Raw genomic sequence first — 27,127 nt, forward strand, 5'->3', positions numbered from 1 at the left:
TCAGGTCAGGCTGGGTATGTCAGCGGGTGGTGAGCGGTTGTATTCTCTTCCCTTGTTATTTCCCTTATCATTATTATTACTGGTGGTAGCAGTAGTGATTTGTGCTATACCTTAGTTACTGGACTGCTCGTATCTCAACCCATGGGAGCTACATTCTTTCGATTCTCCTCCCCATCCCTCCGGAGTGGGAGGAGGAGGGGGGGAGTGAGCGAGGGGCTCCATGGACCTGAGTTGCCAGCTGGGCTTAAACCATGACAGCATGTTGGCTTCTAATTTTAAATACTTTCTGCATGTATGCAACATTTAAACTAGAAGCTCTTATCAGTCTAAGTACTTTGACTTCATTAAAGCATGCAAATTGGTTTCTCTACCAAACAAGTCTTTGTATCTAATTTACATAGAGTGAACCACCTGCAATTTTCCACTTCCTTCACCTTTCAAACAAAAGTACTTTTTGATGATATTACAGGTGTAACAAAGGTCATTTCAACCTGCACCGAAACTGGTAAGTTATACCCACAAACAGAAAACAGAGTATTTGTATACCAAAAAAAAAAAAAAAAAAAATGTGCGCATATCTGTCCTGAGAGACGCTTTTCCAAAAGCATCACAATATGAAAAATGGGCAATGTAAATAAATCAGTAAGAAGAGAACTAGAATTCCTACTTCTTATACACCAAATTCCCTAGGTGACATTGTGGAAAAAATCACCATTCACTTGGCCCATTTTTTATAAAAATGAATCTGTCTTAACTGCTTAATGAAACTATGAAATTCAGTTTGAAAAGGCACTAATGTGGAAACCCTTCACCCAGAAAACAGTTGCTACCTTACCAGCACCCAGCTGTTCTGCCCCGCTGCAAATTAAAACATGCTACAATCAGGACACTCTGCAGTCAAACTGAACTCAGCTGTTAGTTGCTAGATGGAAGGATTCATCCCAGAAAGACTGATCCCCATCACTGGACTTCTAGACTGTAGCTTGTAATTCATTACCAAGGTAGAAATGGCAGTGTTGAAAGCCAAGCTCAGGTTATTGTAGTTTTAGTGAGTCACTTTGACTGACTTCTGACTTGACAGCTACTCTGAAAAAAAGAGTTTAAAATAAAGTACATGAATGAAATCAGGATCTGTTACTTGCTTTACATGTTGAATTTCCATGTAATATATAAAAACTTTTCTCGCACTACTAAACTGCTACGAACTAAAACCCAGCACTGGCAATTTTAAAATACTGTATTTTTAACTGTATTGCTGTCATTGATTTAAAATCTATTCTTACTCTTTATGTCAGTGACTTCTGATCTCACATTCCAGAGTTTACACACTAGATCCTAGCAGAAAGAGAACAGCATGGCTCTTCAATGCCCTTACTACTTCATAATGTTTAAAATTAATTTTATCCCCTCCTCCAAAAAAAATCCTTTGTCATTAACATGTATGCAACAAATGCTTCCCAGACCTTTGGGATTACAAGTAAATTGCTAAATTTTTTGTTACAACTCTTGAATTAAAAAATAGCATGCAGAGCAAAGGAAATGTAAAAGCAGATTAATTTCTAATCAGGTGACTCTGAAGCACTGACATCATATCTCAATTGGTGTTTTTTAGCTTCCTCTAAACATACAAGTTCAAAAACAAATGGAAACCAAACTGGAATTGGGGAAAACCCACTGTCTTTCAGTTTATGCACATCACCTCATCTTCAACTGGTCTTCTGATTTTTTGATACTTCCTATATCACAGAACAGCTTAGTTAGTAGCCTAATCAAATTTTTGCCTACTTTCCTGAATCACAGCTTGTCAAAATCAGAAACAGAATTAGAAATTAAACAAACACTAATTAAAAGGATATGATCACAGTTTATGCCACAGAACCACAAACAGTTAGGGTTGGAAGGGACCTTAAGAGATCACCTAGTTCCAACCCCCTGCCACAGGCAGGGACACCTTCCACTACACCAGATTGCTCCAATCCCTGTCCAGCCTGGCCTTGAACACTGACAGGGATGGAGCATTCACAGCTGCTGTGGGCAACCTGTGCCAGTGCCTCACCACCCCCACAGGGAAGAATTTTTCTTAATGTCTAATCTAAATCTCCCCTCTGTCAATTTAAAGCCATCCCCCTTGTCCTGTCACTACATGCCCTCGTAAAAAGTCCCTCTCTGGCTTCCGATGGACTCTCTCCTGTAGGTACCTAATAAAAAATTGCTGGAGTGACTAGTTCAGCCTCAGCACAGTCTGCTGAAGCATCAACTATAGCTGCAGTTATGAAATGGTACCAACTAGTGTTCACTTTCAGAATTAAGCATATTTAAACACTGAAAGAGCTTGGAACAGTGCAAAAAAATAACAGACATTTCATCAACTGCTGCATGACGACTACTACTACTACTTGTGGGTGACGGATAGAAATAGATAAGGAGATGGATCCAGGCGTTACCACCCTGGTCCGGCTTAAGCCTTGGGAACGGTAAAGAAAATACCAGGTGCTGTTGCCCTGAACAGGCTCAAGCCTTGGGAACAGTGAAGAAAACACCAGGTGTTAACGCCCTGCTCTGGCCTAAGCCTTGGGAACTGTAAAGAGAACTATGAAGGGTAAAGGGTTTGCAAAATAAAGCAGGCGGCTTGCAAGATAAAGCAGGATGTGCATCTCAAAGACAGACCAAACAGTGTGAATATCTGTAACCCTCAGCAGTTTTGCTAAATCGGGATGATAAGGGAGTACGAGTGGAAAGTTACTGCTTAGCACTTAGTAGACTATAAAAGGGATGCAAGATGCAAAATAAATGATTTCAGATTTCACCAGAGCTGGAGTCTATGCCTGATATGCCACAACTACTTTTGCATGTTGACCAAAACACACCTGGAAAAACTTTTCACATCCAACAATGCAACTAAAGAAAATTAACCCTTTTCCCAAACCAAAAGACTCCACACTTCTATCAAGAGCTGAGACCTTCCCATGAATAAAGCCACATTACTTATGTGTATATAGGTCAGAAAGTCCTTAAAACATGTAACAGAGCTTCAAGTCATGACCACAGATGACTTATCCTGGCAGCTCTTTTGCTACAGATAGGACATTTTAGTTATTTATCTTCTATGATTTGTCTTGCATGGGAAGATTGGTAACTTTTACCACTGCTTCATCCCATTCAGTTACCAATGCATTTCTCTCATTCCAAGGCTTCTCTCATTTTGCCAAGTACAGACAGAAGCAAGCTTACATATATCACTAACATCTTAACATAAAAAGTCGCAGCTTTAACACAGGCTGACACAGCAGTACATCCAGACAAAAGTAAGCATAAACAATTCTTACTGAACTATGGCTATAAAATAGTTATTCTTACAAATCAAAGCACTAGAATAAGTCATAAAATGTAAAGCTGCATTCTCTAAAATCAAAGTCAATTACACATCCAGTTAAACACTTCATATGTAGCCACTGAAGAAAGTTATGTTGGAGCAAAATTAATATTTTTGCTGAAGAAGCAAACAACCAGAAAGGTCACATGTAACAATGATCTCAAAAAACAGTCATTTTTTCCATTTTCTTCAGTACTGACTCACAAGTAAAGAAGAATCGTTAATTATCTAAATTTAGACTTTGACAGAAGAAAGTTTTAGGTCCCTCATGTAGTGTAATGGTTTTCAGCCTTCTATGCATGGGTTTTGGGGGTCCAGACCCACAAATGAAATATGTCTCAGCTCTCCTTTTGGTGGCACTCCTTAGTACAGCAAAGCTACTGAAGCAGCCTGCTGTCAGAAAGCACGATCTTCTTCTCTCTCCCTTTAGTAAGGCTGGCACTGGCACTAGCACTCGCAGCCAACACGGTTCACAAGCAGAACACACAGCTAACCTTCTGTTAGACAAATAAATGGATGCTTTCTTCCACTTTAACAAGCTAAACCAGCTCTCAAACAGGGCCAAACACATGCCAGTGATTCTGTGGGGGAGGCTGGTGGCTGAGTGTCGCCACTGTCTGTCTGTAGTTAGATTACTTGAATACAGAGCCAAGAGTTGTACTTCAATTGGAAATTCTGTCTAGGAGCTGCTTTATGAGAAGAAAAATAGTAAAAGTCTGACATAACAATAATCTTAAGAACACTCAACTGAAACAGGATCTCCCATCAACCCTTTTCCAATTTTACTAACACTTTCAAAAGCAAGTCTAAATACATATAATTTCTGATAAGGCTTGTAAGAGAGCACCACCCTCCTCAAAATGAAAGAAATAACTTTCCATTTTTTTCAAGATTTCAACTTTTTTCTGAAAGGACACACAGCATGGTCTTTCTGCGGTGAACACACAAAACAAAAACATGTATCAGCCATGGGCCTAAGCAAAGCATTTACTAAAAGCAGAGGTGAAGTACAACGGCCCAAATGTAAGGACTATATAGCCAAACTATTTTGCAAGAGTCATAGAAGACAGGGGTCCTTCAAAGACAGTAATCACACTGAGCCTACAGCTAAAGATCGTAGCTTTCTGTGGGAGAGTCAGCTTGCTTGCGCGACATACCATTCTCTCCTAATTAGAATTGGTATTGAACACTTCAACTGAAATTATGGTACCTAAAGGACATTATTTTTTTTGCATCAGTTACAATAAACTCACAGAAGAATATAGTCTATCCTGACAGACCTTAATCTTTACCTTCCTTTAATGCATTTCAATTGGACTCATTAGAGTATGTATTTGCTTTCTTACCCAGTGAGATCTAGATCTCAACATTTTGCATTCATAAGCTTTAGTTTCACCCAAAAATTTCAAATGCTACAAACCTCTGAGTTGAAGCTTTTATGAGCCACCAGACATACCACATATGACTAAATACAAACATGTTACCTAAATCTATCACAGTATGTTGTGATATTCTGTCTAGCAAGTATTCTAAACCACAAAATTCACAATTTTCTACCAGGTTCTGTAATGCCCTGCTGTGATGGGTTGAACCCAGCCAGCAGTTAAGCGCCCACTCACCTCCCCTTCCCATGGACAGGTGAGAAAACAGAGAGAAGGGGAGAAGGCTCACAGATTTAAACAGAGACAATTTGATATGCAAAGCAAAAGCTATGGGAACAAGCAAAGCAAAGGAAGAACTCACTCACTATTTCCCATCAGGCAGGCAGGTGTCTAGCCACAACCCAGAAGGCAGGAGCTCAGCACATGTAAGGGTTACTCAAGAAGACAAATGTCACAACAAAAAACATCACCTCCTTTTCCCCCCCCTTTCCAGGCTTTTACTGCTGATCATGTCAGATGATATGGAGTATCCCTAAGGTCAGTCAGGGCCTGTCCTGGCTGCGTCCCCTGACTATATCTGCTAGGGGAAAACAAGAGTGCAGAGATGGGAAGAGAGACAGCCCCGACGCTGTGCTGGCACTGCTTAGCAGTAGCTCCAACACTATCGTTAGTTACCAACACTGTTTTAGCCATAAGCCCAAAACACAGCAGCAAACAGGCTACTATGGGGAAAATGAGTTCTATCCTAGCCAGTGTACCTACTTTCACTGTTACTGATAAAAACAAATAGATACTAAGTTTGCAGAGCATCAACTGTTCTGTCTCACATTCATTTGAACAATTACTAAGTAACAGCATGCTCAAACTAAATGGAATCTGCCATCTTAAAAAGTACTTCAAATAAAAGTCAACTGAAGTGCTATGGATATGGAACCTTTAGAGGGATAGACATGAACAGCAGAGGAATTTATTTTTCTGATGAGAATTACAGGAATTCTCTTTTTGCTCACTCTAAGAATTCAAACAGTGACACGATCAAAATCAAGCCCCAAGACTTAGGTTTTCAGTCACACAGACAAAATCTGTGAAGACTTGTATAAAGTACAATACACTTACTTAAGGCAAGATTACTGGAATTCATCATTCCAGTAACTACAGCGTAAAAAGCGTGATTAAGAACATTAAAATTCTAAATCTTGATAAAAAATACATTTATCAGCAAGCATGTAAAAAAACCTGCAATAGAAAGTTTATTTAAAAGCGATGCAAAAGTTTGGGTTTTTTTTCACCTGGAAGGATTCTGATATATCAAGCTAGCAACTGTTTTCTTTAGCTAGAGATGCACAAGCATTTCAAAACTAACAACTTGACATCTACAGCCTACCAGGGTTTAGCTACTTCTTCAAAGAGGAAAAAGAGAGCGTCAGGGCTCTGATGCTGCGAGGCTGTCAATTAACAAAAGGTTGCACACATCCAGGATTAAAAAACAGAAAATAAATACATTTTATTCAAAGTAGACTCTACAGGAGGGTATACATTCTCCTCTGCACATGTAGTCATCCAATATCTAACTTGCTAATGCTGGTAAGTTTACATTTTGCACCCTCGATTATCCATCAGATGAAGTAAAAATGGAACAAAAATAATGCTGAATTTTAGGGGTCAAGTGACCAGATAGCTTTATCACCAAAAGCCTAAGTGTATAACAACAGTAGAGTTTTTACAATCTGATACAAAAATACAGGATTGAGGGGAAGTTTGTTCTGGTGAAAAGGAAATATTAATTACTCAAGAGCACAGAATGCACTCCCAAAAGTGCCCTCCTAAAGCTACTCTCCCGTAGTTTCATGATGATAGCCAGAAAAAAGAGGAGCGTATCTCAGCTGTGCCCTGGACTGTTAGCTCCACATCTGCATGCTGAAATTTATACTGTTCTTCCTCTAAGGCTCTTGACAATGGGACTATTCCAAACATTGGCTAGTTAGAACACCCTCAGAAGAACTACCGCATGCTATTAAACAAACACAAAAACGCCTATTCTACTCTCTCTTCTTGAAAACTTCACTGTTCTTTCAGAATACACTCCTGAAAACTGGGATAAAGATCAGAAAGTGAGCAACTCCTAAAAAAACCCAACACGTACATCACGGAAAGAATTTTTAACCTTAAGGGAGAGGAACCTTCTCACAATTAAAAATGTTGTGAGAATAATTATGTAATCCAAACCCCTATTTTTTCTAGAATCAGTCCTGGAATACAACACAAGAAAACAAATCTATTAGAACTAATGCCTGGGGTGGCTCTCAAGTCTCCAGAATAATAAAAAAGACCTTTTTATAACTGTAAAAACTAAGCATCGTCAACCTTGACTTCCAAATGCTTACTTCATAAAAACGCTTTTCTTTCATAGAACTGCTTTCAAGGAAAACACCTAATTTTTAGTATATAATTAGCCTAGATATTATAAGGAAATGGACAATTTTCTTTCTACAACCATGCAAAATATGAAGTACATGTTCATGACTTTACAGAGGGGTACCTGGAATTACCTTTTCTCTAGAGACCAACATAGAGGTATCCCCACACCATCACTTCACATTTCAGCACCTTCTGCCACAAAGCAGTAGTCATCTCATCTGCATCTCCCTCCCTTTCGCGCCCTCTATTGCTATTAACCATTCCCCTGGGCTGCCATATTAAAAATTGCCAACAGCAACTAATCACAGAAAGAGCACCTCTCTGACTTCTGTCAAGTTGCCAGGAAGAGGACCCTTCCTATGTGCTCGCTCTCTGGCTTGGATCTGCACCTTCCAATCTGAGGACAGTCGGGATGCAGAAACAGCACTACTCCTAAAAACTCAGGTAACTTTAACCTTCGCAGATCTAAGGAAAAGATTATTAATTTTAAAGCAGGAACTGAGTTCATCCTTTTTGCTTCTTAACTGATACTTTCCATTTTCCAAAAGATATTCCAAATAACCATAACCTGTGAAGTTCCTGGCATAGCTACAATTAGTGAAAGTCAATATAATCACTATGATATCTGTCATCTTACACAACATATGCATTTCTTTTAAAACCAGGTGAAATGTTCCTCTGAGATGCTTAAAGATGCAACTTTATTATACTATTTTATACTGTCTTATCTTCAAATAAATTCAATTTTTTCAACTTGTATACATTAAAAAGCTAAACTAACTGCTGCTTCTAGCTTTATTAATCTAGAGAGATCTATTCCTAGGACTTGCTTAACATATCTATCTGGAACTACCAGGACAGCACTTCAGGAAGGTCAACTTTGTATATTATAAAAACCAAAAGAATATTACCACTATTCCCCAGGTAAAAAGCAAAAGTAAAGATGTTAATATCAATTAAAAAAAAACTAAAAACTCACTCACTGTCTTCTGTGGGAAGGACCTGCAGGGAATAAATCCATTCTATTATATCATCTTTGTTCACCACATCTAAGGAATCCAACATATCCAGACCAGAGAGTGCGAAAAATGCAATTGTCAACCTAAAAGAAAAAGATAAGACTTACACTTCCCACCGTAAATATCATGGGGAAATTAACAAACGGTTGCAGAAACAGATGTATCCATGGATTTTCAGCCTTTGACAGTGGTGCAACACACAGAGCCTAGTTCAGAAAGCATAACGAAATTATGTTCTTTGTACTGTAAACAGTTCTCTGTAAGATCTCAAACAACAAGGCTTCCTTTGTAACTAATCAATGTATAAACAGGCACACAGGATGAATCACCATCTAGAGGTACTTATTTCTTGCAAGCATAGATGACTAAATTGAAACACCAAAAATCAAGCACTTCAAATCCAAACGTCCAATGGAAGAGTGGAACAGCTAGCATGCTGAACGTCTTTCTTGCACACAGCCCATTTCCTTCCATAAGCATGTGCTACTATACCTGTATGCTAACACCTTCTTTGAGGGTTTTGTTTTCACCTCAAACCATTGCAGTCACCTAGTTTAAAACATGGCTCCTCAAGCAGCTCCATTACTTGCTTTGACAGAGCACCAAAGCAACGGCACTGTGTTAGGAATTTGAGATAGCTTGCTATGGGAGAAAGTGTTCATGTAATGGTACCTTGGAAGCTCTCACTCAGATTAAAATTACAGGGATATAATATTCTGCAACCCACCCTTGCATCGGACTATTCTTCTAGGAACCCCTGCTCTCCTTTCACCAAGTAAGATGATGGAATGTGAAACAGCTGCTAAGCAGGCAGAAACTACACCTCAGCAAAGTAACTTCAGAAGTTAACGCCAGCTTTCCTTCAGAGACTTAACTTATAATTTGCAGTCACAATATGTAAGTCACAAGTTGATGAACCACCTTGTCTGCCAGTAGTAGGCACCTCTGACGATGAGAGACAGACGTGGACAGAAGCCTCTGCAGCCACGTAATTTCTGCATGTGGTTCTGCATCAGAAGCACTAACAGTAAGAACAAAGACAAAATGGTGATGTCAGTCAGCCCAAACACACCTCCAATAGAATTCTTCTAATTAAATAACAGCAGCCAAATAATGATGCAGCAGACACTCATCTCACTACAGTGACACAACCTCAAAGGGTGACATTGCTACTGGAGGGCTGACAGGCTGCTATAGTCATTGCCTGGCCATTCACAACCAGAATTTATGTCAACTACTGCTTCAAAACTGCTAGGACTACATAGCACAAACGATGGCCAGAACTCAGACTAATAATGGTGACTTGTCAACCTGAAGTTACTTTATTTTCTTTTACCTTTTTTGACATCCTTTGATTCTTTCCTCCCCCTATCGTTTACTTTAACCCGCAGCTTTTCCATTGCTTTTCATACCATTCTTGCAAACAAAAGGTTTTGATCTGTAACCTGCCTGGATATTGAACACTGACATTAACACAGAATCACAGAACAATTATGGCTGGAAGGGACCTTAAAGATCATTTAGTTCTAATCCCTCTGCCACCAGCAGGGACATCTTCCACTAGACCAGCTTGCTCTAAGCCCTGTCCAGCCTGGCCTTGAACACTGTCAGGAATGGGGCAGCCACGGGTTCTCTGGGCAACCTGTGCCAGCACCTCAATACCCTCACAGTGAAGAGTTTCTTCCTCGTATTTAACCTAAATCTCCCCTCTGTCAGCTTAGGCCATTCCCCTTTCTTCTGTCCCTACAGGCGCTTGCATAAAGTCCCTCTCCAGACTTCTTTAGTCCCCCTTTAGGCACTGGAAGCTCCTCTAAGGTCTCCCCTGTGTCTTCTCCAAGCTGAACAAGCCCAGCTCTCTCAGCCTGTTTCCATGGGAGGTGCTTCAGCCCTCTGATCATCTTCATGGCCTCCTCTGGACTTGCTCAAGCAGATCCAAATTCCTTCTTCAAAAAATCCCTCCACGGAACTCTAAGGTCCTCTCAAAAAATTAAAACCACAAACCCGAAGCCCCAACATGGAACAGCATACAGCTCCACTAGTACAAGTATTCATGGCAGAAAGTGTAAACTTATTCTATAATCATGGGTTCTAAAACATGTCTTTTTCCTATTATTATTATTACAAGTTTTGAGTATAAAAAGCTAAAAATGTATGGTTTACACAAAGCTGGAACAAGAGTATCTTTTAAGCCACCTGATGACTAAAAACCTGTCCTTCAAAGTGCAAAAAATAATACTTCAGGGCTTGTATCAATTTTTTGCTGTTTATCAGGTCTTTGTAACCCAAAATCTGATTCTGTATAATAACCCACTTTTTTCAAGCAAACCCACTAGTTTTATTAAAAAAACAAAACAAAACAAAACAAGGAAGCTACTGTTCAGCTACAGTAAATTATTCCTTGGAAACCTTGCATGTATTTTCTGATTTTCAGAAACAGCATGTTAAGACAATTTTGTACTGAAAGCTACTTAGAGACTTTTTCACACTGTGTTACTCAGCTATGCTACTTCCAGTGAGGCACAAATAACATGCCAACTTCAGCAGTAGAAACTGCAGCAAACTAGGTACAAACCCAAAGGCTGTACATACAAGACAGACAATAACTGTCATCTATTCTTAAAAATACATAGAATGGAAACATAGAATAGTTAGGGTTGGAAAGGGCCTTAAGATCATCTAGTTCCAAACCCCCTGCCATGGGCAGGGACACCTCACACTAGACCATGTCACCTAAGGCTCTGTCCAACCTGGCCTTGAACGCTGCCAGGGATGGAGCATTCACAACTTCCCTGGGCAACCCATTCCAGTGCCTCACCACTCTTACAGTAAAGAATGTCTTCCTTATATCCAATCTAAAATTCCCCTGTTTAAGTTTTAACCCATTACCCCTTGTCCTATCAGTACAGTCCCTAATGAATAGTCCATCCCCAGCATCCCTGGGGATGGATCAGAACATGGATCAGATAAATGTAGAAAGTGGGTTTACATATAGTTAAGTTTCAGTTTACTTATCGAGAGATAATCCTCTGGTAGCACCAGCATGACTAAAGAACAGCCCACATAGTGTGCTGGAATTCACATATAACAGCCAAGAACATCTGGCACCATTAGACATAAAGTCTGATGCAGCCACCTAGCTACTGCATCCTTACTCCCTCGCCAAAAATTAACAGCTACATGTTCTAAGCCTAAAAAAGAAATTCTTAGCAGCACCTTAGCTCACAACATATCATGAAGCGTAAAAATTTTGTATACAGCTATTTCCACAGAGGGCCACCCTTTGTAAGACAGCCCCCAAGTCTGGCATCACTTTTGCTGTTACTTTTCTTCAAACCTCATACCACTTTAGTTACTACATGTGTATTAATTCAGGAAGTCAAGCATCACAGCTTGGCAGCTGAAATTTATTTAACCAACCTACTGAAAGCTTACAAAAAAAGGTATCATTTGTTTTAAGTTCCTGTCCAAGACAAGCAAGTAAAGATATTTCTGATGATAGATTCAGCGCTCTTCATCTTCAGGCATGGATAAAGATTACTTAAAAACTACTGTTGCTGATGTTGCATGCAGTAACAACAGAAATAAAGGCTTTGAGCCAGTATGTTGAATAAAAAAGGTAGTACTGAATTCCTTTTATCGCCATACTTACTCTTTTATTGTTTGACAAACTACAAATTAACTCAGAATGGACCAGCACTGTGTGGAAAATTTCATGTTCTACTACACTGCCTGGTGTCCACAAATGCAGCCATTTCTGCTGCAGTGCAGTGAACTAAAACCAACTCACTGACATCTTTTTTAACAATTCTCTCTTTAATTTACTTGAGTTTCCCCATCTAATTCACCACAGAATCACACAAATGCAGGAACAAGAAAAGTAAGAATAAAAGGGTAACAGCATTTCTTTCTGCAGCAGTGCCAGCTCAAGCTTTCTGAACGTGGGCCACTGACCTTTTAATTGTCAAAACCAAAAACTTAGTACCCTCAAGGTCAAACTGGGGATGACACATTTATGGTTCAGTCCCCTGCTTAGAATTTCTTAACAGATATGTATGCATATCTGCAGAACACCGATTTAAAAACCAGTGTGAGAGAACTGGAAAACCTCTGGCAGAGTAAAAACTCAAAAAAATGTGTAAGTTTAGATGACTGCCATTTTTATCCTAATTGAAGGGTTAGGCTGTGCTCGTTACCCAAAAATTAAGTCATCCTGAAATAGTTGCAAATTGACAGTTCCAATTTGCAGAAAACTGGTTTTTTTGTTCAATCAGAGCTGCTCAACCATTATGCACAATACATGGGGCACTGGTTATTTAATGTATTGTGGTCACTATGACCACACATTAAGCTTAAGCTCAGGCAACCCATTGTTTGCTCAAGAATTTTCAAAACAATTGGCATTATAATTAGCATTATTTTAAAAGAATGGGAAAGAGCCCATGTAAACCAGGGCTTCTGCTTCAGTTCACTAGTAAACTGACAGCTTGGCAATCTCAATCACAAAACAGAAACAACAGGGTTGTCAGAGACCTCTGGAGATCACCAGTCCCACCTCCTGCAGAGCATGGGGCTGTACCTGAGAAGACACAGGACCCTGACAAGCCAGGTCTTCAAGAAGGACTCTATCACTTCACTGTGCAACAGCAAAGAACATCTTTCCTACATTTAAACAATTTTCAGTGAAGCAATTTGTTCGCATAGCCCAGGACACCCACCACCATGGTCCCTTGTAAGCAGCGCACTCCTACCTTTTCAGTTGCTAGTTTTCTTGGTAATGGAAGGCTGTGATCAGATCTTCCCTCCTTAAGGCAGAACACTTCTTTAGCCTTTCTCTACGTGACAATGTGGCCAAGGTTAGCCCTTTGCGTTATGATTCTAGTATGAATACATGTTATTGTAACTGTAATATTTCAGAGTTAAGAGTACAGCACGCCTAGACTTGTTTGTGCTGTCATTTAAAATAACTGGCAAAGTACACTGAAACATCAGTTAATTCTTGATGACTTACACCTCTGAAATAAAAATTTCAGACTTCCCTTTTGAATATAAAGTGTTATTCCACACAGTTCAGCGCTATCCATAGTAGTTCTTACACGTTTCTACCAAGTGTTTGTACTCTCAACTGAAACAAAGCTTGGCTCAGCAGGAAGACTTGATCAACAGGTAGTAAGCATTCTTCAAGGGGGGTGTGACTTGCAAAACATTGGAAAGTGAAAAGCATCTGGTGATTTTACTGGCTGAATGAGATACCAAACCCTCTACATGTCTCCAAGTTTTTATCAAGTGCAGCCTGACAATCAAAATATTGATTCTCTTGTGCCCCAGATATAACTATGCTATGTAAAGACTAAGAATTTTAAGTAAATGGATCCTGAAGCCATTACAACTGTCCCTCAAATTCCAAATGAGGTACATACTTCTCTAGTACATTAACGCTTCTACTAGCTAATGGAGATTTAAACTAATTCTGTTACGTTTAGAAAAAAAAACAAAACAGCATGCATTCTGACTTCGACCAGCAAAAGGCTTAAGCCACTAATTTTAAAATCGGCTTTCAGGAGTGAAGCACAGACCTTAAACACATTAAAAGGATCAACAAGTCTTCATCGTGGATAAGGGGGAATTTAAGAGCGCACAAACGAAGCCCCTGCATGCACTCGTATTTTGGGGAGCCGTGCGATGGTGCGCAGATCATACAGGCAGCGCTTCTCTTCCGGCCGCTCACAGGGCCGGCACGGCGTGCTCCTGCGGCGGCAGCTCTCCAGGAAAGTTTTTCCGTCAGCGCGACCACCCGCCGGAGAAAAACGGTTGTAGGGGGAACAAGTGAAGCCGGCGAGCGGCGAACGCCCCGCCCTCCCACCGTGCTGCCCCAGTGTCACCCCCGGTCCCCAGCCGCCCCGCTCCCAGCGGCGCCGGATGCCGCCCCGGTACCTGCTGGTCTCGAGGGAGCAGTACCGCTCGGGCAGAATCTGCAGGCAGCGCTGGAAAAAGCGCACATGGCGCTCCCGCAGGAAGTCCAGCCGCTCCGCCTCTCCCAAACAAGGCGCCGCCGCCGCCGCCATCTTCCCGCCGCCCGTGCCCGACGCGCTAGTGCTGCGTCACGCGCGGCGACACCCGCCCCTTCCGCGGCTACGTCACAGCCCGCGGAAGACGCGCGTTTGGCAGTAGCGGACGCGGGTGACGTGCGCAGCCGCGCTCACACGATACAAAGGCAGCAGGTGTCACTGGGTCAGTCAGGCTCTGTGGCGGCTCCCAAGCGCTGTCGGCCGCTCCACTGCTGAAAGTCGCCCTCACCCTTCAACAGGCTCATCTACAGCCCTTGTCTCCAGGCTAAAAACAAGGCCAAAAAAACAAGCATAAGGAGGTCATATATAATTATATTTCGTAATGCTGCGCATCCATCTTTCTCCTCCTTACCTACAACGAATATGTAGAATTGGTTCTGAGACTGGTAGTGTGACCTCTTTTATGCGTACCTCCCAGCCCATGGTAAGTCTGTACAGGTCTTTTGTTAACGTGAACCTCAACCTCAGAGTGAAACAAACAAGCAAATCGATCTTTTTCATTGATCACAGAATGAGTTACAAACCCTCATTAGGTCCTCAGCAAGGCTGCACCTCCAATACTGTGTTCAGTTCTGGGCCCCTAGCCTTGGTTCAGCTCTAACAGTCATTTTCCTCCTCCTTAGTAGCTGCCGCAAAGTGCTGTGTTTTCAACTTTAGCCTGAGAGCAGTGATGATAATCGATGTTTTTAATTGTTGCTAGAGGGATGTTTACCCTGATCAAGGACTTTTCAGTCTCTCATGCTCTGCCAGTGGGGGGCACAAGAAGCCGTGAGGGAGCAGTGTCAGGGCACCTGACCCAGACTAGCCAAAGGCTATTCTCATGCCACAGCACGTCATGCCCAGTATATAAACTGAGGGGAGATACCCAGAAGGCCCAGGTTGCTGCTCAGGTCGGGCTGGGTATCGGTCAGCAGATAGTGAGCAATTGTATCGTGCATCATTTGTGTTTATTGTTTCCCTTTTAGTTTTATATTCTTTCCCCTTGTTATTTCCCTTATCATTATTATTACTGGTGGGGGTAGCAGTAGTAGTTTTGTATGGTACCTTAGTTACTGGACTGTTACTGTTACTGGACTGTTCTTATCTCAGCCCATGGGGTTTACATTCTTTCGATTCTCCACCCCATCCCTCGGGGAGTAGGGGTGGGAAAAAGGGAAGAGAGTGAGCAAGTGCCTTCATGGTTCTGAGTTCCCAGCTGGGCTTAAACCACAACAGACCCTCACTACAAGAGAGACATTGAGGTGCTGGAGCAGGTCCAGAGAAGGGCAACAAAGCTGGTGAAGGATCTGGAGCACAAGTCTGATGAGTAACATCTGAGGGAACTGGGGGGTGTTTAGTCTGGAGAAGAGAAGGCTCAGGGAGGACCTTATCCCTCTCTACAACTACCTGAAAGGAGGCTGTAGTGAAGTGGGGATAGGTCTCTTCCCCCAAGTAACAAATGATAGGACAAGAGGTAATGGCCTCAAGCTGTGGCAGGGGTGGTTTAGACTGGATATTAGGAAAAATTTCTTCACCAAAAGGGTGATCAGGCTTTGGAACAGGCTGCCCAGGACAGCAGTTGAATCACTGTCCCAGGAAGCGTTAAAAACCTGTGTAGATGAGGCCCTCACTGACATGGGTTAGTGGTGGTCTTGGCAGTCCTGGGGTAAAGGTTGGACTTGATGATTTTAAAGGTCTTTTCTGACCTAGTTTATTCTACGATTCTCTGATAAAAGGTACAGAGTAAACCAAAGCCAGGTGGACAGCTAGAAGAGATGTTTTTTCCCTTCACACCATCACAGGAAACAGTGTGAATACAAAATAAGAGGGGCAACAACTGCTTGCTGTCATTAAACTTCAGTGATTTACAAGGATAAACTCCAAGAAATCAAACAATGTTCCCAAAACTCTTCTGGGAGCCAGTCTACTTATTTAACTAATGGTAGAAAACCATCTAAAAATAAAAAAACATCACCCGTTATTGCAGCTCATTTGGATGAGCTGTACACTTTACCCAGAATAAATACTGCTGGGAGACAAATTAATTCTCCCTTGCCCCTTCCGGCCCTCCCCCCCCCCCCTTTTTTTTTAAAGGGCAGCTATGCCTGCTGCAATTTTGTTTCTTGGGAACAAGCATGACTTTTTTTTTTTTTTTGCCTTTATGAACCATTCTGATAAGGAAAAATTATTATTTTTGTCCCAGTGAGGAAAATGGTTGCTTAAACAGCTAAGCTGCACATGTGTCAGATTAAGATAAAAAAGAGGTTACCTTCTCTCTTAAGTTTGCCAGCCTTTTTTCTTTTTCTCGTTTCTCCTCCTCTTTAGCTTGTTTCTGTAGATCCTGAAACATACAACAAATAGAAAACCAAACATTTCTTTGGAAGTAAAACAAGTTGTATGAAATACGTACGTAGCCTTTTGAGCTATATTTTCTTGTTGTCTTGAAATTATTTTGTCACAATACAGAATGAAGTTACACTGTGTAGCTACTTGCTATAGCTTGTCATGCACAAACAAATGATAGTTATGTAGTTCTGAAAAAATAAATTGTAGTAGTTTAATCTCTGTAAAAATGAACTCCAGTGGGAATGGTGACAATGCTATCAGCTCTCCAATAATCAGATTCACATTGAAATGGAATCTATCATGCCCTTACAGATACTGAAACCTTCAGGATATTCAAACAGGTCTTTTGATTTCATATCTACATACAATCATCAGGTCTTCTGACATTTTCTATAGCGTGGAGAGCAACACAGCCCAAGCTGGTTTTCCCAGACATTTTCCCAGTGAAGTAAATAAAACCATTTCTTTATGCAGAAAGAAATATGGACTTGAATAATCCTGTAGAACTTAAAATAGTGAGGAAAATTAACACTTTTGTATAAAATAAAGTTTTATACTGCTTCTTGTATGCAACAGATGCTATTCTTCATAATGAATCACAAATAGATTTAAATAAATGAAACTTGTGTTTAATAGATTATACTGTATGAGGAAGTAGGTGAATTTAAAACATGCATAACGGGGATGTAATTATGCACACTCTGTTGAAACTTAATTTCTTCTGCAGCAATTCTCTTCCTGCCTCCTCTCTCTTCTCCTTTTCAAGCTTCTCAAGTTCCTCCTTTTCTTTCTTCAGCAAGGTATACTTTTCCAACACTAACTTCATGTGGCATTGGCATTCTTTTTGTTGCTTTTTCTCTTTCTTTTTTTTCTAGTTGTAGTTGTGAAGCTTGTTCCATTGCGAATGCTATTGCTTTCAGCTCCTTCCATGCTTCTGCTGCTGCTTGTTGTCTTTTTCTTTCTTCGGCTGCTTTTTGCTTCTGAGCTTCTTCATGCTGTTGTGATTCTTCCTTAAGCATTCTTTCTGATTTCTTTTTCTCCTTCAAGTTTCCTTGGCTTTTCTTGCTGCTGCTTTTCTTTCCACCTCTTAATTGACTGCGGAAGAACAATGAGGGGGAGGGAAGGGGAGAGGGTAAGATTTTAATGAAAACTGTACACATTCCTGTTGGTCTGATGAAAACATGCTCCAAGGATACAAACTGGCATACAGATAGGAATTAAAAGTCTACTAGTAGTAAAACCTAGGACAAAGAAGCAACTATATCTGCTTTCTCACTTTTTTTATTATAGATCACACAGCAGTATTTAACATATGCCTGCTAAAATCACTTAAAATTATGGCATTCATCTCAACTTTGGGTAGTTATGAATGTTGGTGTATTATGCTTTTTTTTAAGCATACATTTTCTTCTCCCTTCAAGTTAACAATTCCATATCCTATTTTATAATTCAATTTTTATGTCAGTTTATTGTTTATTACTCAGGTGGGTAGCTCTTGAAAGAATTGTAATTCTCTGTCAGTATGGCATAGGTATATTGCCTATACAGGGGAACAGACATTCTTTGGGACAGATGTAACAAGAACTGCAGTTTCAGATAGGATCACTCACTGCTTTGGGACTGGCACCTAACTTGCCGGTCCACTGCCATAAAAGTATTTGTCTGTTCCTCTTTAAAAGCATTGACTGCATTTTCAACTTCTTCCATCATCTCTTTGAGCTTGTCAACAACAAAAAAGGGAAAGAGGAAAAGAGACTATTATTTAAGTATTTACCAGTAATTCAGCACTATCCAGAAATGCAGGCACTTGCAGAGGCTTCTTCGACATTTACTTCAGTGTACGAAAAAGCATGCATTTTCATCTCAAATAGCCTTAAAAGACTCTCATTTATTCAAAAGATGTGATTCCACAGTGATTTAGATCACTGGACGCAAAGCCAGTATAAATGCTTACTTCCTTTAAGTAAGTCTCATTCTGACTAACTTTCAACTGATTTAAATAGGGCAGCCTTATTCTAAAGTTTCCACTTTTGTTTATTTTTATAACAATGCAGTTAAGTGACTGTTCATATCTTTGGTTTACACCAGGATGCAGCAATCCTATTTAACCTACTTCTACAAAGCTGACAAAGACCCATCAAAGTAAGACTTTATCCTGTAATGTCAGCATACTGTAGTCTTGATATGGAGAAAAACAGCAAGACAGCTGCCTAGAGAATATCTGTGGTAGAAATGGTAGAAGAAAGGTTTTAGAATCTGTTTTAAACCAGCACAACATTTCTATGAACACATATTGAACACACAGTTTAACTAACCTGGCTTTAAAAAAAAAAAAAAATAAACTAAATTGGTACTGTTATGTCATCTGAAACGCCCTAGTTCAGCTTTCATGCCGTGTTAGTTCTTGTCATCTTTGCTGACAGCTGAAGAATATAATGCATTTCTTATAGAATAGACACTTCACAGATGAAATGAGATGCATTTTATCCAACATCACAAAGCCCTCAGCTAGCAGAACTTCAACCCAAGTTCCACATGAGGTAGGAGAGTATCATGGGAGAATGTGCCTATTTCAAAAAAGTTTCAGAACATCCAAACTGAACAAGTTCTTTCAGCATTTCCCACAGAATATTCCAACTTACACTTCAATCCATGTGGATGGCTAGAAATTAGTCTTCTGTACACCCTTGCTCTGTGACCTTTTACCAAATGAAAGGGAGTGTATCTAAACAGCAGTAGAATACTAACTTTACGTAAGGCAAAGTTAGACATAGAAAATACCTGGCTTTCAACAGCCTGAGGAAGCAAACCCACACCACTTCTGAGAGAGAGGAAGTTTCCCTGTTTCCACACAGAAATGCATTTCCGCATTCTTCCCTTCTGAGACTCCTGGAAAAGCAGATAGACTGCAGGAGTATCCCAAGTCTGCAGAAGAATCACAAGCAACTATGCAAGGAACCTGTCTGTAGATGGAAATGTTTTTAAATCTTTCATAATGACTTACATTCAGGTGTAGGTTTCATGTATTTTAATTGATGCTGAAGTCTCTTCACAGTCTTTTATTTTTGATAGCTGCTGGAGGAGTTTAGCTTCTCTGAGACAAAATAAGGTGTCCATAATTCTAACAATTTCTGCATTGAAGAACAGGAGCAATGAAGTGTCCACGATAAACTGGGGATTTCATCTAAGCCGGGTCACAAAGTCTGTTTGATCCTAACAAACTGTGTAATACTAAGCATTTTAGCATGATTGTAACTGCATGTAGGTGACTGTGTGAGCCATGTAGCTCCCCACACTGTATCAACAGATTTATAAATCAGTAGTTCCCTATTTCTGAAGGGGCCAACAGAATAGTCGTATTTAGGTTACATCAGTTTGCTCTCCCCACACCCCAAAACTTTTATGACATAACTGGAATTTGGAGAATGTTGCCTATGCAGATGATACCTCCTCTAAAATTCCGAGGGAGACTCTGGCCTAGGCCTCAAAACACTCAGCATTGAAAACAAATTTGGAAAGTGTATGCGAATGTACTGCTTCAACAAGCTTTGTTTATTTGCTGTGTTAACTAAGTTACAATCAATGTTTTCATGTACTCCAGGCATGCAGGTACTTATTTGCTTTGTTACCACTTGGCTCCTGGTGATTTCATAAATACATCTTAGGATATACACATGTTCTGGATACATCTTAGGTACTAAGGAACTGTATCTTCTATCCTGAAAGATTTGGTTTAAGATAACAGAGTTCAAGACCTAAATGTAACAAAATGTAGCTAAAACATGACTTTACTAGTACCTGTTAAGACCATGGACAGCATATAGCACACAGATGATATTGAAAGACCTGAAGATAGTAAATACGAAGTTTGGGAGTTCTAGTACACACCATAAAAGCTCGTACTCTAACATTCCTTCATATCACGCATATAGTGTGACAGTCCATGTGTCACAACAGTATCTCCATCCATACTTCCATGCTCCCTTCTTACCCCTGGAGTTTTCTGATTTTTTTTAAACTTAGTTATTCCTTGGAAATAAGTAAATTTCTTAAGAATTGCAGGACATAAAGGTATGTTAAGTTTCTTTATTTAAAAGACGCACATTGAAACATACAAATTTGTAAGGTGAGTATATTTTTAGTTATCTCTGTGTCCTTTCTTCAACTTGTTTTGTTTTGATCTTCTACATCAACAGGCATAGCATGATTTATTTGATTACTTCTGAAATAGTCTAGGTACTGTGAATAGGGAAGCACTTTTTTTCTTCAAGTATTTAATTAGTCCCTAAGCAGAACAGATACTGTAGGACACATCATGTACCATCTCACAGCACTATTCAGACTATTAATTAGCCACAGATGTGAAAAATGCAAACAGAACTGTTTAAAAGTATATTTAAAGGCAGCAATCAGTGTGTGGAAACTTACATTGTGGCAAGCATATATTTATTGTACCTTAGCTACACTATATTAGATTTTGCAATACACACACAAAATTGATTCCAAGTTTCTAAAACAGTAACTTCCCACCAAAGTTGTGAATAGTATCTGCTACACTCAAGATTAAAATAGTTACTAACACAGAATGCCCAAAATGTTTATGCCTTTGAATTTTGCAAGCCACCTGTGGAAGTTGTCTTTATAAGCTGTACACATGGTGAAATACCATGCTTTTATCAGCATCCACCTTCCACCTGAACTAACCTCTCTGTTCTACTGATTTTTAAACCGTTTCAACAAACAACAGTAACATTAAAAAAAAGGCAAACACAAAACCCCAAGTAAAACCCCACTTACTTTCAGTTTTCCTACTGACAGTCAGGCTGTGTTCCAGTTCTTCTAGAACGCTGTCTTCTATCCTGAAATCAGTCTTTCTATTGTAAAGATATCGATTTTTGTCTTTATCTAGATTTGCAAGCCTGGAAAAAAAGGTTGCTGCACTGAACAAGAAACGGATACTTAAAGCCCCAGGATTTTCCAAGGTCAGTATCCAGCTGAGGTTGTATCAACAGACTCTCTTAGATTTTACACAAATCACTGTTTTGTTCCTAGTGTTGTTTTCAAGGAAAATCTTTCTGCTGTTGTAAGATTACGCACCAAAGTAACCCAAGAACTTGAGCAAAAGAAAGATGCTAACAAAGAAATTATCTTGCTAACATGCAAGTGGTTCACTCACTGAAATGGCCTGGAATTTTACCCGTATGCTCACTGTCAGTCAGCCTTATGAGAATTTTCATTGGAAAGTGCAGGGATAGAGGCAGGTTGTCTTAATGTGGCTGCACACATAGATGGAGCCCCAGCATACACAAAACATGTATATTTCCTCAGCCTCAACACTAGTAGTAACACTACTGCAACTAAAGATTCAAATTCAAGCTCATTATCATTCAAGTAACTTCATATATTGAATTACTTAATACAATGCTACACTACTTAATGACAATGCTTTATGTATAGTACAGACAGCTTTCTTGCTTTTCTTGCTTTCAGAAGCTTTAGAGAAAGCTCAACAGGTGCCACTCAGTACAGACATCTGTACAACATTAAACAACACTACCAACAGCCCAAGAAACTTGTCTCTCTTAGCAGCTTGGCTCTTTAACAGTCTACTGCAGCTGTATAGTTAAAACCGTTATATGGTGCAGTTCATGGTTCACAGTTTAAATGCTTTGCTGTGCCAAGTACCCTATCTCCCCACACAGTGCACTAGAAACCTTCAGAGGACAACTACAGAAAGCTAATGAGCCAAAATTAAATACCATGTCTTGTTTGGAGATGCTTGGGAATGTCTACATTACCTATCAGTCAGTTTTTCAGCTGTAACTCAGGATCCAGAATAAATGAGGAGCTGATTCAGGCAGCATAAAACAGTGCTGTGAGATTCAAGTGTCACTGTTCATTGAAAATTCACAACTACAAACCTCTCCTTCAGATGGATGGCTGTGTCAGCTCTTCCTCATAACACTCATACATTCAAGAAGAAACCTTCTGCTTGTTTCAGTTGCCAGAACAGTTATGACAGCACTTACTCAAGATGTGAAGAAACAAATTTAAATTACTTCTGTGCCTGAGCTGTCTTGAACCCCCATTTTCCAAAGCACTCGCCTACGTATTTCAGATGAAGTGTCTTCAGTCTTCTCTGAGGAATCTCTTTAATGCTGCTGCACTTCCCTTTTTGTTGGTATGTCTTAAGGGCTTTAAGTAAGGGTAAAAACAGCTAAGTAGGAAAACTGAGAACTCAGTTATGTCACATGCACTTTCTTTTTTCTTTTTTCTAATGCAACAGGCATTTTGGAGCTCATGAGCATATCCTGAACTACTGTAACAACAATTATAATCTGCCTGAGTTCCTCAAAAGGAAATCTTAGCCTAAAGGTTTAATTACCATAAACTCTGACCTTGAACCTAGAGTTACATTACCACCAGAACAGCATGAAAACATACTTAAACGGTACAGCTTACTGAGTAAAAACTAAAAATATCTAAAAAGATTTTTTGTGGTTCTTAAGAATTCAACTTTAGCTTGTTCAGCTTTCATCTTCCAGTTCTGAAATTGTTGACCAGTACCTGCAGTACTGGAACAGCTGTCATTCTGTATTTAACAAACTAAAGTATTATTCAAAATTGGTATTATTTAAATGCTTATTAGTTATTTTTAAGCAGACAACACCACAGTGCAGAGTAACAGCATTACTTTGGTTTTATACTGGTGCAATTCAACTAATTTTAAGTCACACAGGTATAAAACTAGGGTGATGAGTGACAGTGAGCCTATGACTGTATATAAAAGATGTATTCTGATGAATGAATGAAAAAGACTGTAACATCAGCTGGGTTTAACAGAGGCTGCTCACCACACTGCAACTGCCTTGCCTCTCCCAGCAGCCAGTCTCTGGCAAGTCAGAACTACCTACCTGATTATAAACACATAATCTACACTAGGAAGACTGCCCACATTTCATCTTGTTTGACAAAAATACCAGCTTAATGTATGAAACCAGCTTAATAACCCTTGCAAATTGCCAACTCTGATTCACGGCAACCCTGAACACCCTTAACTGCTAGGAACTGAGACAAGGGGGTCAGTCACAAAATCACAAAATGGAATATATAAACCTTTAGAATCAGTTGTAAGTAATGTTAAGTTTGATGGCTTTGTGACAGTAGCAATGGAAAATTACTGAGGTGCATGATACATAGAAAAAATAATAGAGTGCAGCTAGATAACACACTGAGAATTCTTGTACAAGGTAAATCATTCTAGTTGATACAGTTTTAAGAAAAACAGTCTAGAAGAACAGGACACAGGGATAAGGAGTATCTGGGAAGGGCAGGTGTCCAGGATGGGCTACAGCTAACCTAACTGATAAGGAGGAGGACAGGAGGATTATTATGTCTCTGGTGCTAACGAACCAATTAAACTGGTATGAGCATCTACTGCGCATGCTCCAAAGGCTGCCAGAAGTGATGAAGATTGTTGGAAGAAGTAAACGACCCTCAGAGACCACCACCACAATTCTGTACGCACGCGGGGAACTTTCTGGAAAACGATGTAATGTATGTATGCCCAGGGACTATATAAGGACGGCTTGTGTAGCAACGGGGAGACACACGCTAGGGGGAGCTATCCCCCGTGTCTCCCGGCGCCGGAATAAAGAATACCTGCTTGTCAGCTCGAAAACTTTGTTGTCAAGTTTGTCCCTGGATTTTTCTCCGAATCAGAACGCAGCTAATAAAACCGTCTGTTCGGGTTACAGGTTACACTCTGAGACGAGCTACACAAACCCGCACTGCTCCCTACAGGTGTCTTTTCGGAGTTTGTGCCTACACCTCGTACAAAGCCAGAATTCCTCAACAGCCGGCACCCAGCGGCACCACGGAAACGGACTGCCACCCTAGCCGCCGAGCAGGGAAGCGCGGCGGCCTCTTACCGCCCAGCGGTCACAGCAGCTACCGTACGAAGGCAGCCATGTTGAGCGCGGTCCCAGCCGCCGCCACAGCCCGGCCGTGCTTAGGGGCGGGCCGGAGGTTGTAGCCTTCCGGAGCGCTGGGTTTCCACAGCAGGAAGGCGGGTTTGTGTGTGGGGGTCTGTGAGCGTTGTCCGGACCGAACTATGGAGGGGTGTGTGTGGGGGGGGACGACAAGGGTCGCCGCCGTCACGGAGGTGGCAGGTGCCATTCAAGGTCTCTGCAGCTATTCACAGCTTTGTCTGAGCACCCTGAGTTGTCTAGAGCTGGTGGGACCACAGCCTGGGCATCAGAAGCTGGTGTCCCAGCAGGGTGATGTGCTGAAGACCACCACAGTGCTGGGCCAACCTGAGGGTGCTTCAGGAATGCTGTGTATGGAGATCCATCAGATGTATGGCAGAAAGCGGTGCCGGGTGTAGGGCAGTGCCATGTGGCTGATGTTAATTAAGAAGTACTGTCTGCAGTTCTGGTGTCCCCAGCTGTCCTGGGTTCAGCAGTAGCAGAAATTTTTCTCCTCCTTAGTAGCTGGTGCAGTGCTGTGTTTTTGACTTTCAGCCTGGGAACAGCGCTGATAACACCGATGTTTTTAGTTGTTGCTCAGCAATGTTTACTCTGACCAAGGACTTTCTGAGCCTCATGCTCTGCCAGGGAGGAGGGGAAGCCAGAAGGAGCCAGAGACAGAACACCTGACCTAAACTAACCAAAGGGGTATTCCATACCACAGCACATTACGCCCAGTATATAAACTAGGGGAGTTATCCATAGGCCTAGATCACTGCTTGGGTCAAGCTGGGTATCGACTGGTGGGTGGTGAGCAGTTGTATTCTCTTCCCTTGTTATTTCCCTTGTCATTATTGGTGGTAGCAGTAGTGGTTTGTGTTACACCTTAGTTACTGGACTGTTCTTATCTCAGCCCTGGGAGTTACATTCCTTTGATTCTCCTCCACATCTCTCTGGGAGCTGGGGGAGGAAGAAAGGGGTGAGGGGGGGCAGAGTGAGTGAGTGGCTGCTTGGTTCTGAGTTAAACCATGACACCAGGATAAGAAGGACATGGAGCTGCTGGAGCAAGCCCAGAGGGGGGCCATGGGGATAATAAGGGGGCTGGAGCACAGAAGACAGGCTGGGAAAGTTGGGGCTGTTCAACCTGGCAAAGAGGAGGCGCTTGGATACCTCATAGCAGCCTTACAGTATCTGAAGGGGGCCTATAAGGGTACCAGAGAGGGATTCTTCATCAGGGATTATAGCAATAGGACAAGGGCTGATGGGTGCAAACTTAAATGGGAAAGTTAGGGTTAGATACAAGGAAGAAGTACTTTACTGTGAGGGTGGTGAGGCACTGGAACACACTGTCCAAAGAAGTGGGGTTAAATGCTCCATCCCTGGCAGTGTTCAAGGGCAGGTTGGATGGGCCTTGGAGCAGCAGGTCTAGTTTGAGGAGTCCCTGTGCATGGCTGGGTGCTTGGAACTAGATTATGTTGAGGTCCTTCCCAACACAAACTATTCTATGATTATATGATTCTATGATTCTGGTTTCACTTACGTTGGGAATTAAGGTTTTGTATTGATTGCTTCCTTCAGGAAGACCAGAATATATCCTCACTATCCTGACAGGAAATAAATAGTTTCATGTTATTCAATACATTTTTTGGGACTCTCAAGATCTTGTTTTTCACTCATCTGTACTAATTGAACTTTTAACGAGTTACCAATTTACATTTCTGCAGAATAGAAATAATCTATTCATGCAGTGGCTTTGCTAGCTGGAGAGATTTTGCGAACTAGTGTTTTCTCAGCTGCAGAACTCAAAAGTGTTCGCAGATGCTAACCACATGGCCTAAGCTGAAGACATTTTATTGCCTAATTGATGTTTTTAAGGCACTTTCCCGATATGTTTTCCTTCTTTATGTCTGTGCTTACATTTGACTTGTTTGTATTTGCTGAATTAGAGTTAATAAGTAAAGCAGAACATTTCAAAACGTGAAAATAGTCGTCAGTATAAATTAAGGAGGAGAGGGGCTTTTAGAAGGGCATCTAGTGGCAGGACAAGGGATAATGGCTTTAAGCTTGCAAGAGGGTAGATTTAGATTAGATATTAGGAAGAAGTTCTTCACTGTGAGGGTGGTGAGGCCCTGACACAGGCTGCCCAGAGAAGTTGTGGCTGCCCCATCCCTGGCAGTGCTCAAGGCCAGGTTGGACAGGGCTTAGAGCAGCCTGGTCTAGTGGAAGGTGTCCCTGCCCATGGAATGGGGGTTTGAACTAATGATCTTTTAAGGTCTGTTCCAATTCTAACTATTCTATGAGTCTATGATTGTCCTGTAATTCACTATTACATGCAAGAGAAAAAAGTGTGTCTAGAACTTGTATTTGGTTTCCTTTGGTGACTGTCAGCCATTTGAAGTTTTCTGTTACTAGGATTAGCAAACTGATAACTGGTCAGGGATTGTTCCACAGCAAGCATGTGTTTTCAGCAAGCATTTTAACAAGGTGGCTCCAGTCATTGTGTAATTCAGACACTGTTCAGTAGCTCACCAATTTCTGGATGGTCAATCTATATTACTGTTTGCCACATACTTTACTT

General features: G+C 40.9%; 2 protein-coding genes across 2 annotated transcripts in view; both read right to left on the reverse strand.

Annotated features, from left to right (window-relative positions):
• PGGT1B (protein geranylgeranyltransferase type I subunit beta) overlaps nucleotides 1-14,302 on the reverse strand; it is a 39,687-nt gene extending 25,385 nt beyond the window's left edge. The window contains 2 exon segments of the mRNA XM_065662754.1: nucleotides 8,157-8,275; nucleotides 14,124-14,302. Of these exon segments, the coding sequence (XP_065518826.1) occupies nucleotides 8,157-8,275; nucleotides 14,124-14,254 (250 nt within the window). The 5' untranslated portion in view covers nucleotides 14,255-14,302.
• A 180-nt stretch (nucleotides 14,303-14,482) lies between these two features.
• CCDC112 (coiled-coil domain containing 112) lies at nucleotides 14,483-24,760 on the reverse strand. Its single transcript, XM_065663834.1, is given in 14 exon segments — nucleotides 14,483-14,522; nucleotides 14,610-14,699; nucleotides 14,701-14,720; nucleotides 16,506-16,577; nucleotides 17,281-17,324; nucleotides 17,327-17,450; nucleotides 17,452-17,637; nucleotides 17,639-17,677; nucleotides 18,215-18,312; nucleotides 19,587-19,636; nucleotides 19,638-19,674; nucleotides 21,380-21,505; nucleotides 23,066-23,174; nucleotides 24,542-24,760. Coding segments are annotated over 14 exon segments (1,254 nt in total).
• Nucleotides 24,761-27,127: the final 2,367 nt, after the last annotated feature.

This window comes from Lathamus discolor, chromosome Z (genome assembly GCF_037157495.1).
Source record: "Lathamus discolor isolate bLatDis1 chromosome Z, bLatDis1.hap1, whole genome shotgun sequence".
Classification (NCBI taxonomy): domain Eukaryota; kingdom Metazoa; phylum Chordata; class Aves; order Psittaciformes; family Psittacidae; genus Lathamus; species Lathamus discolor.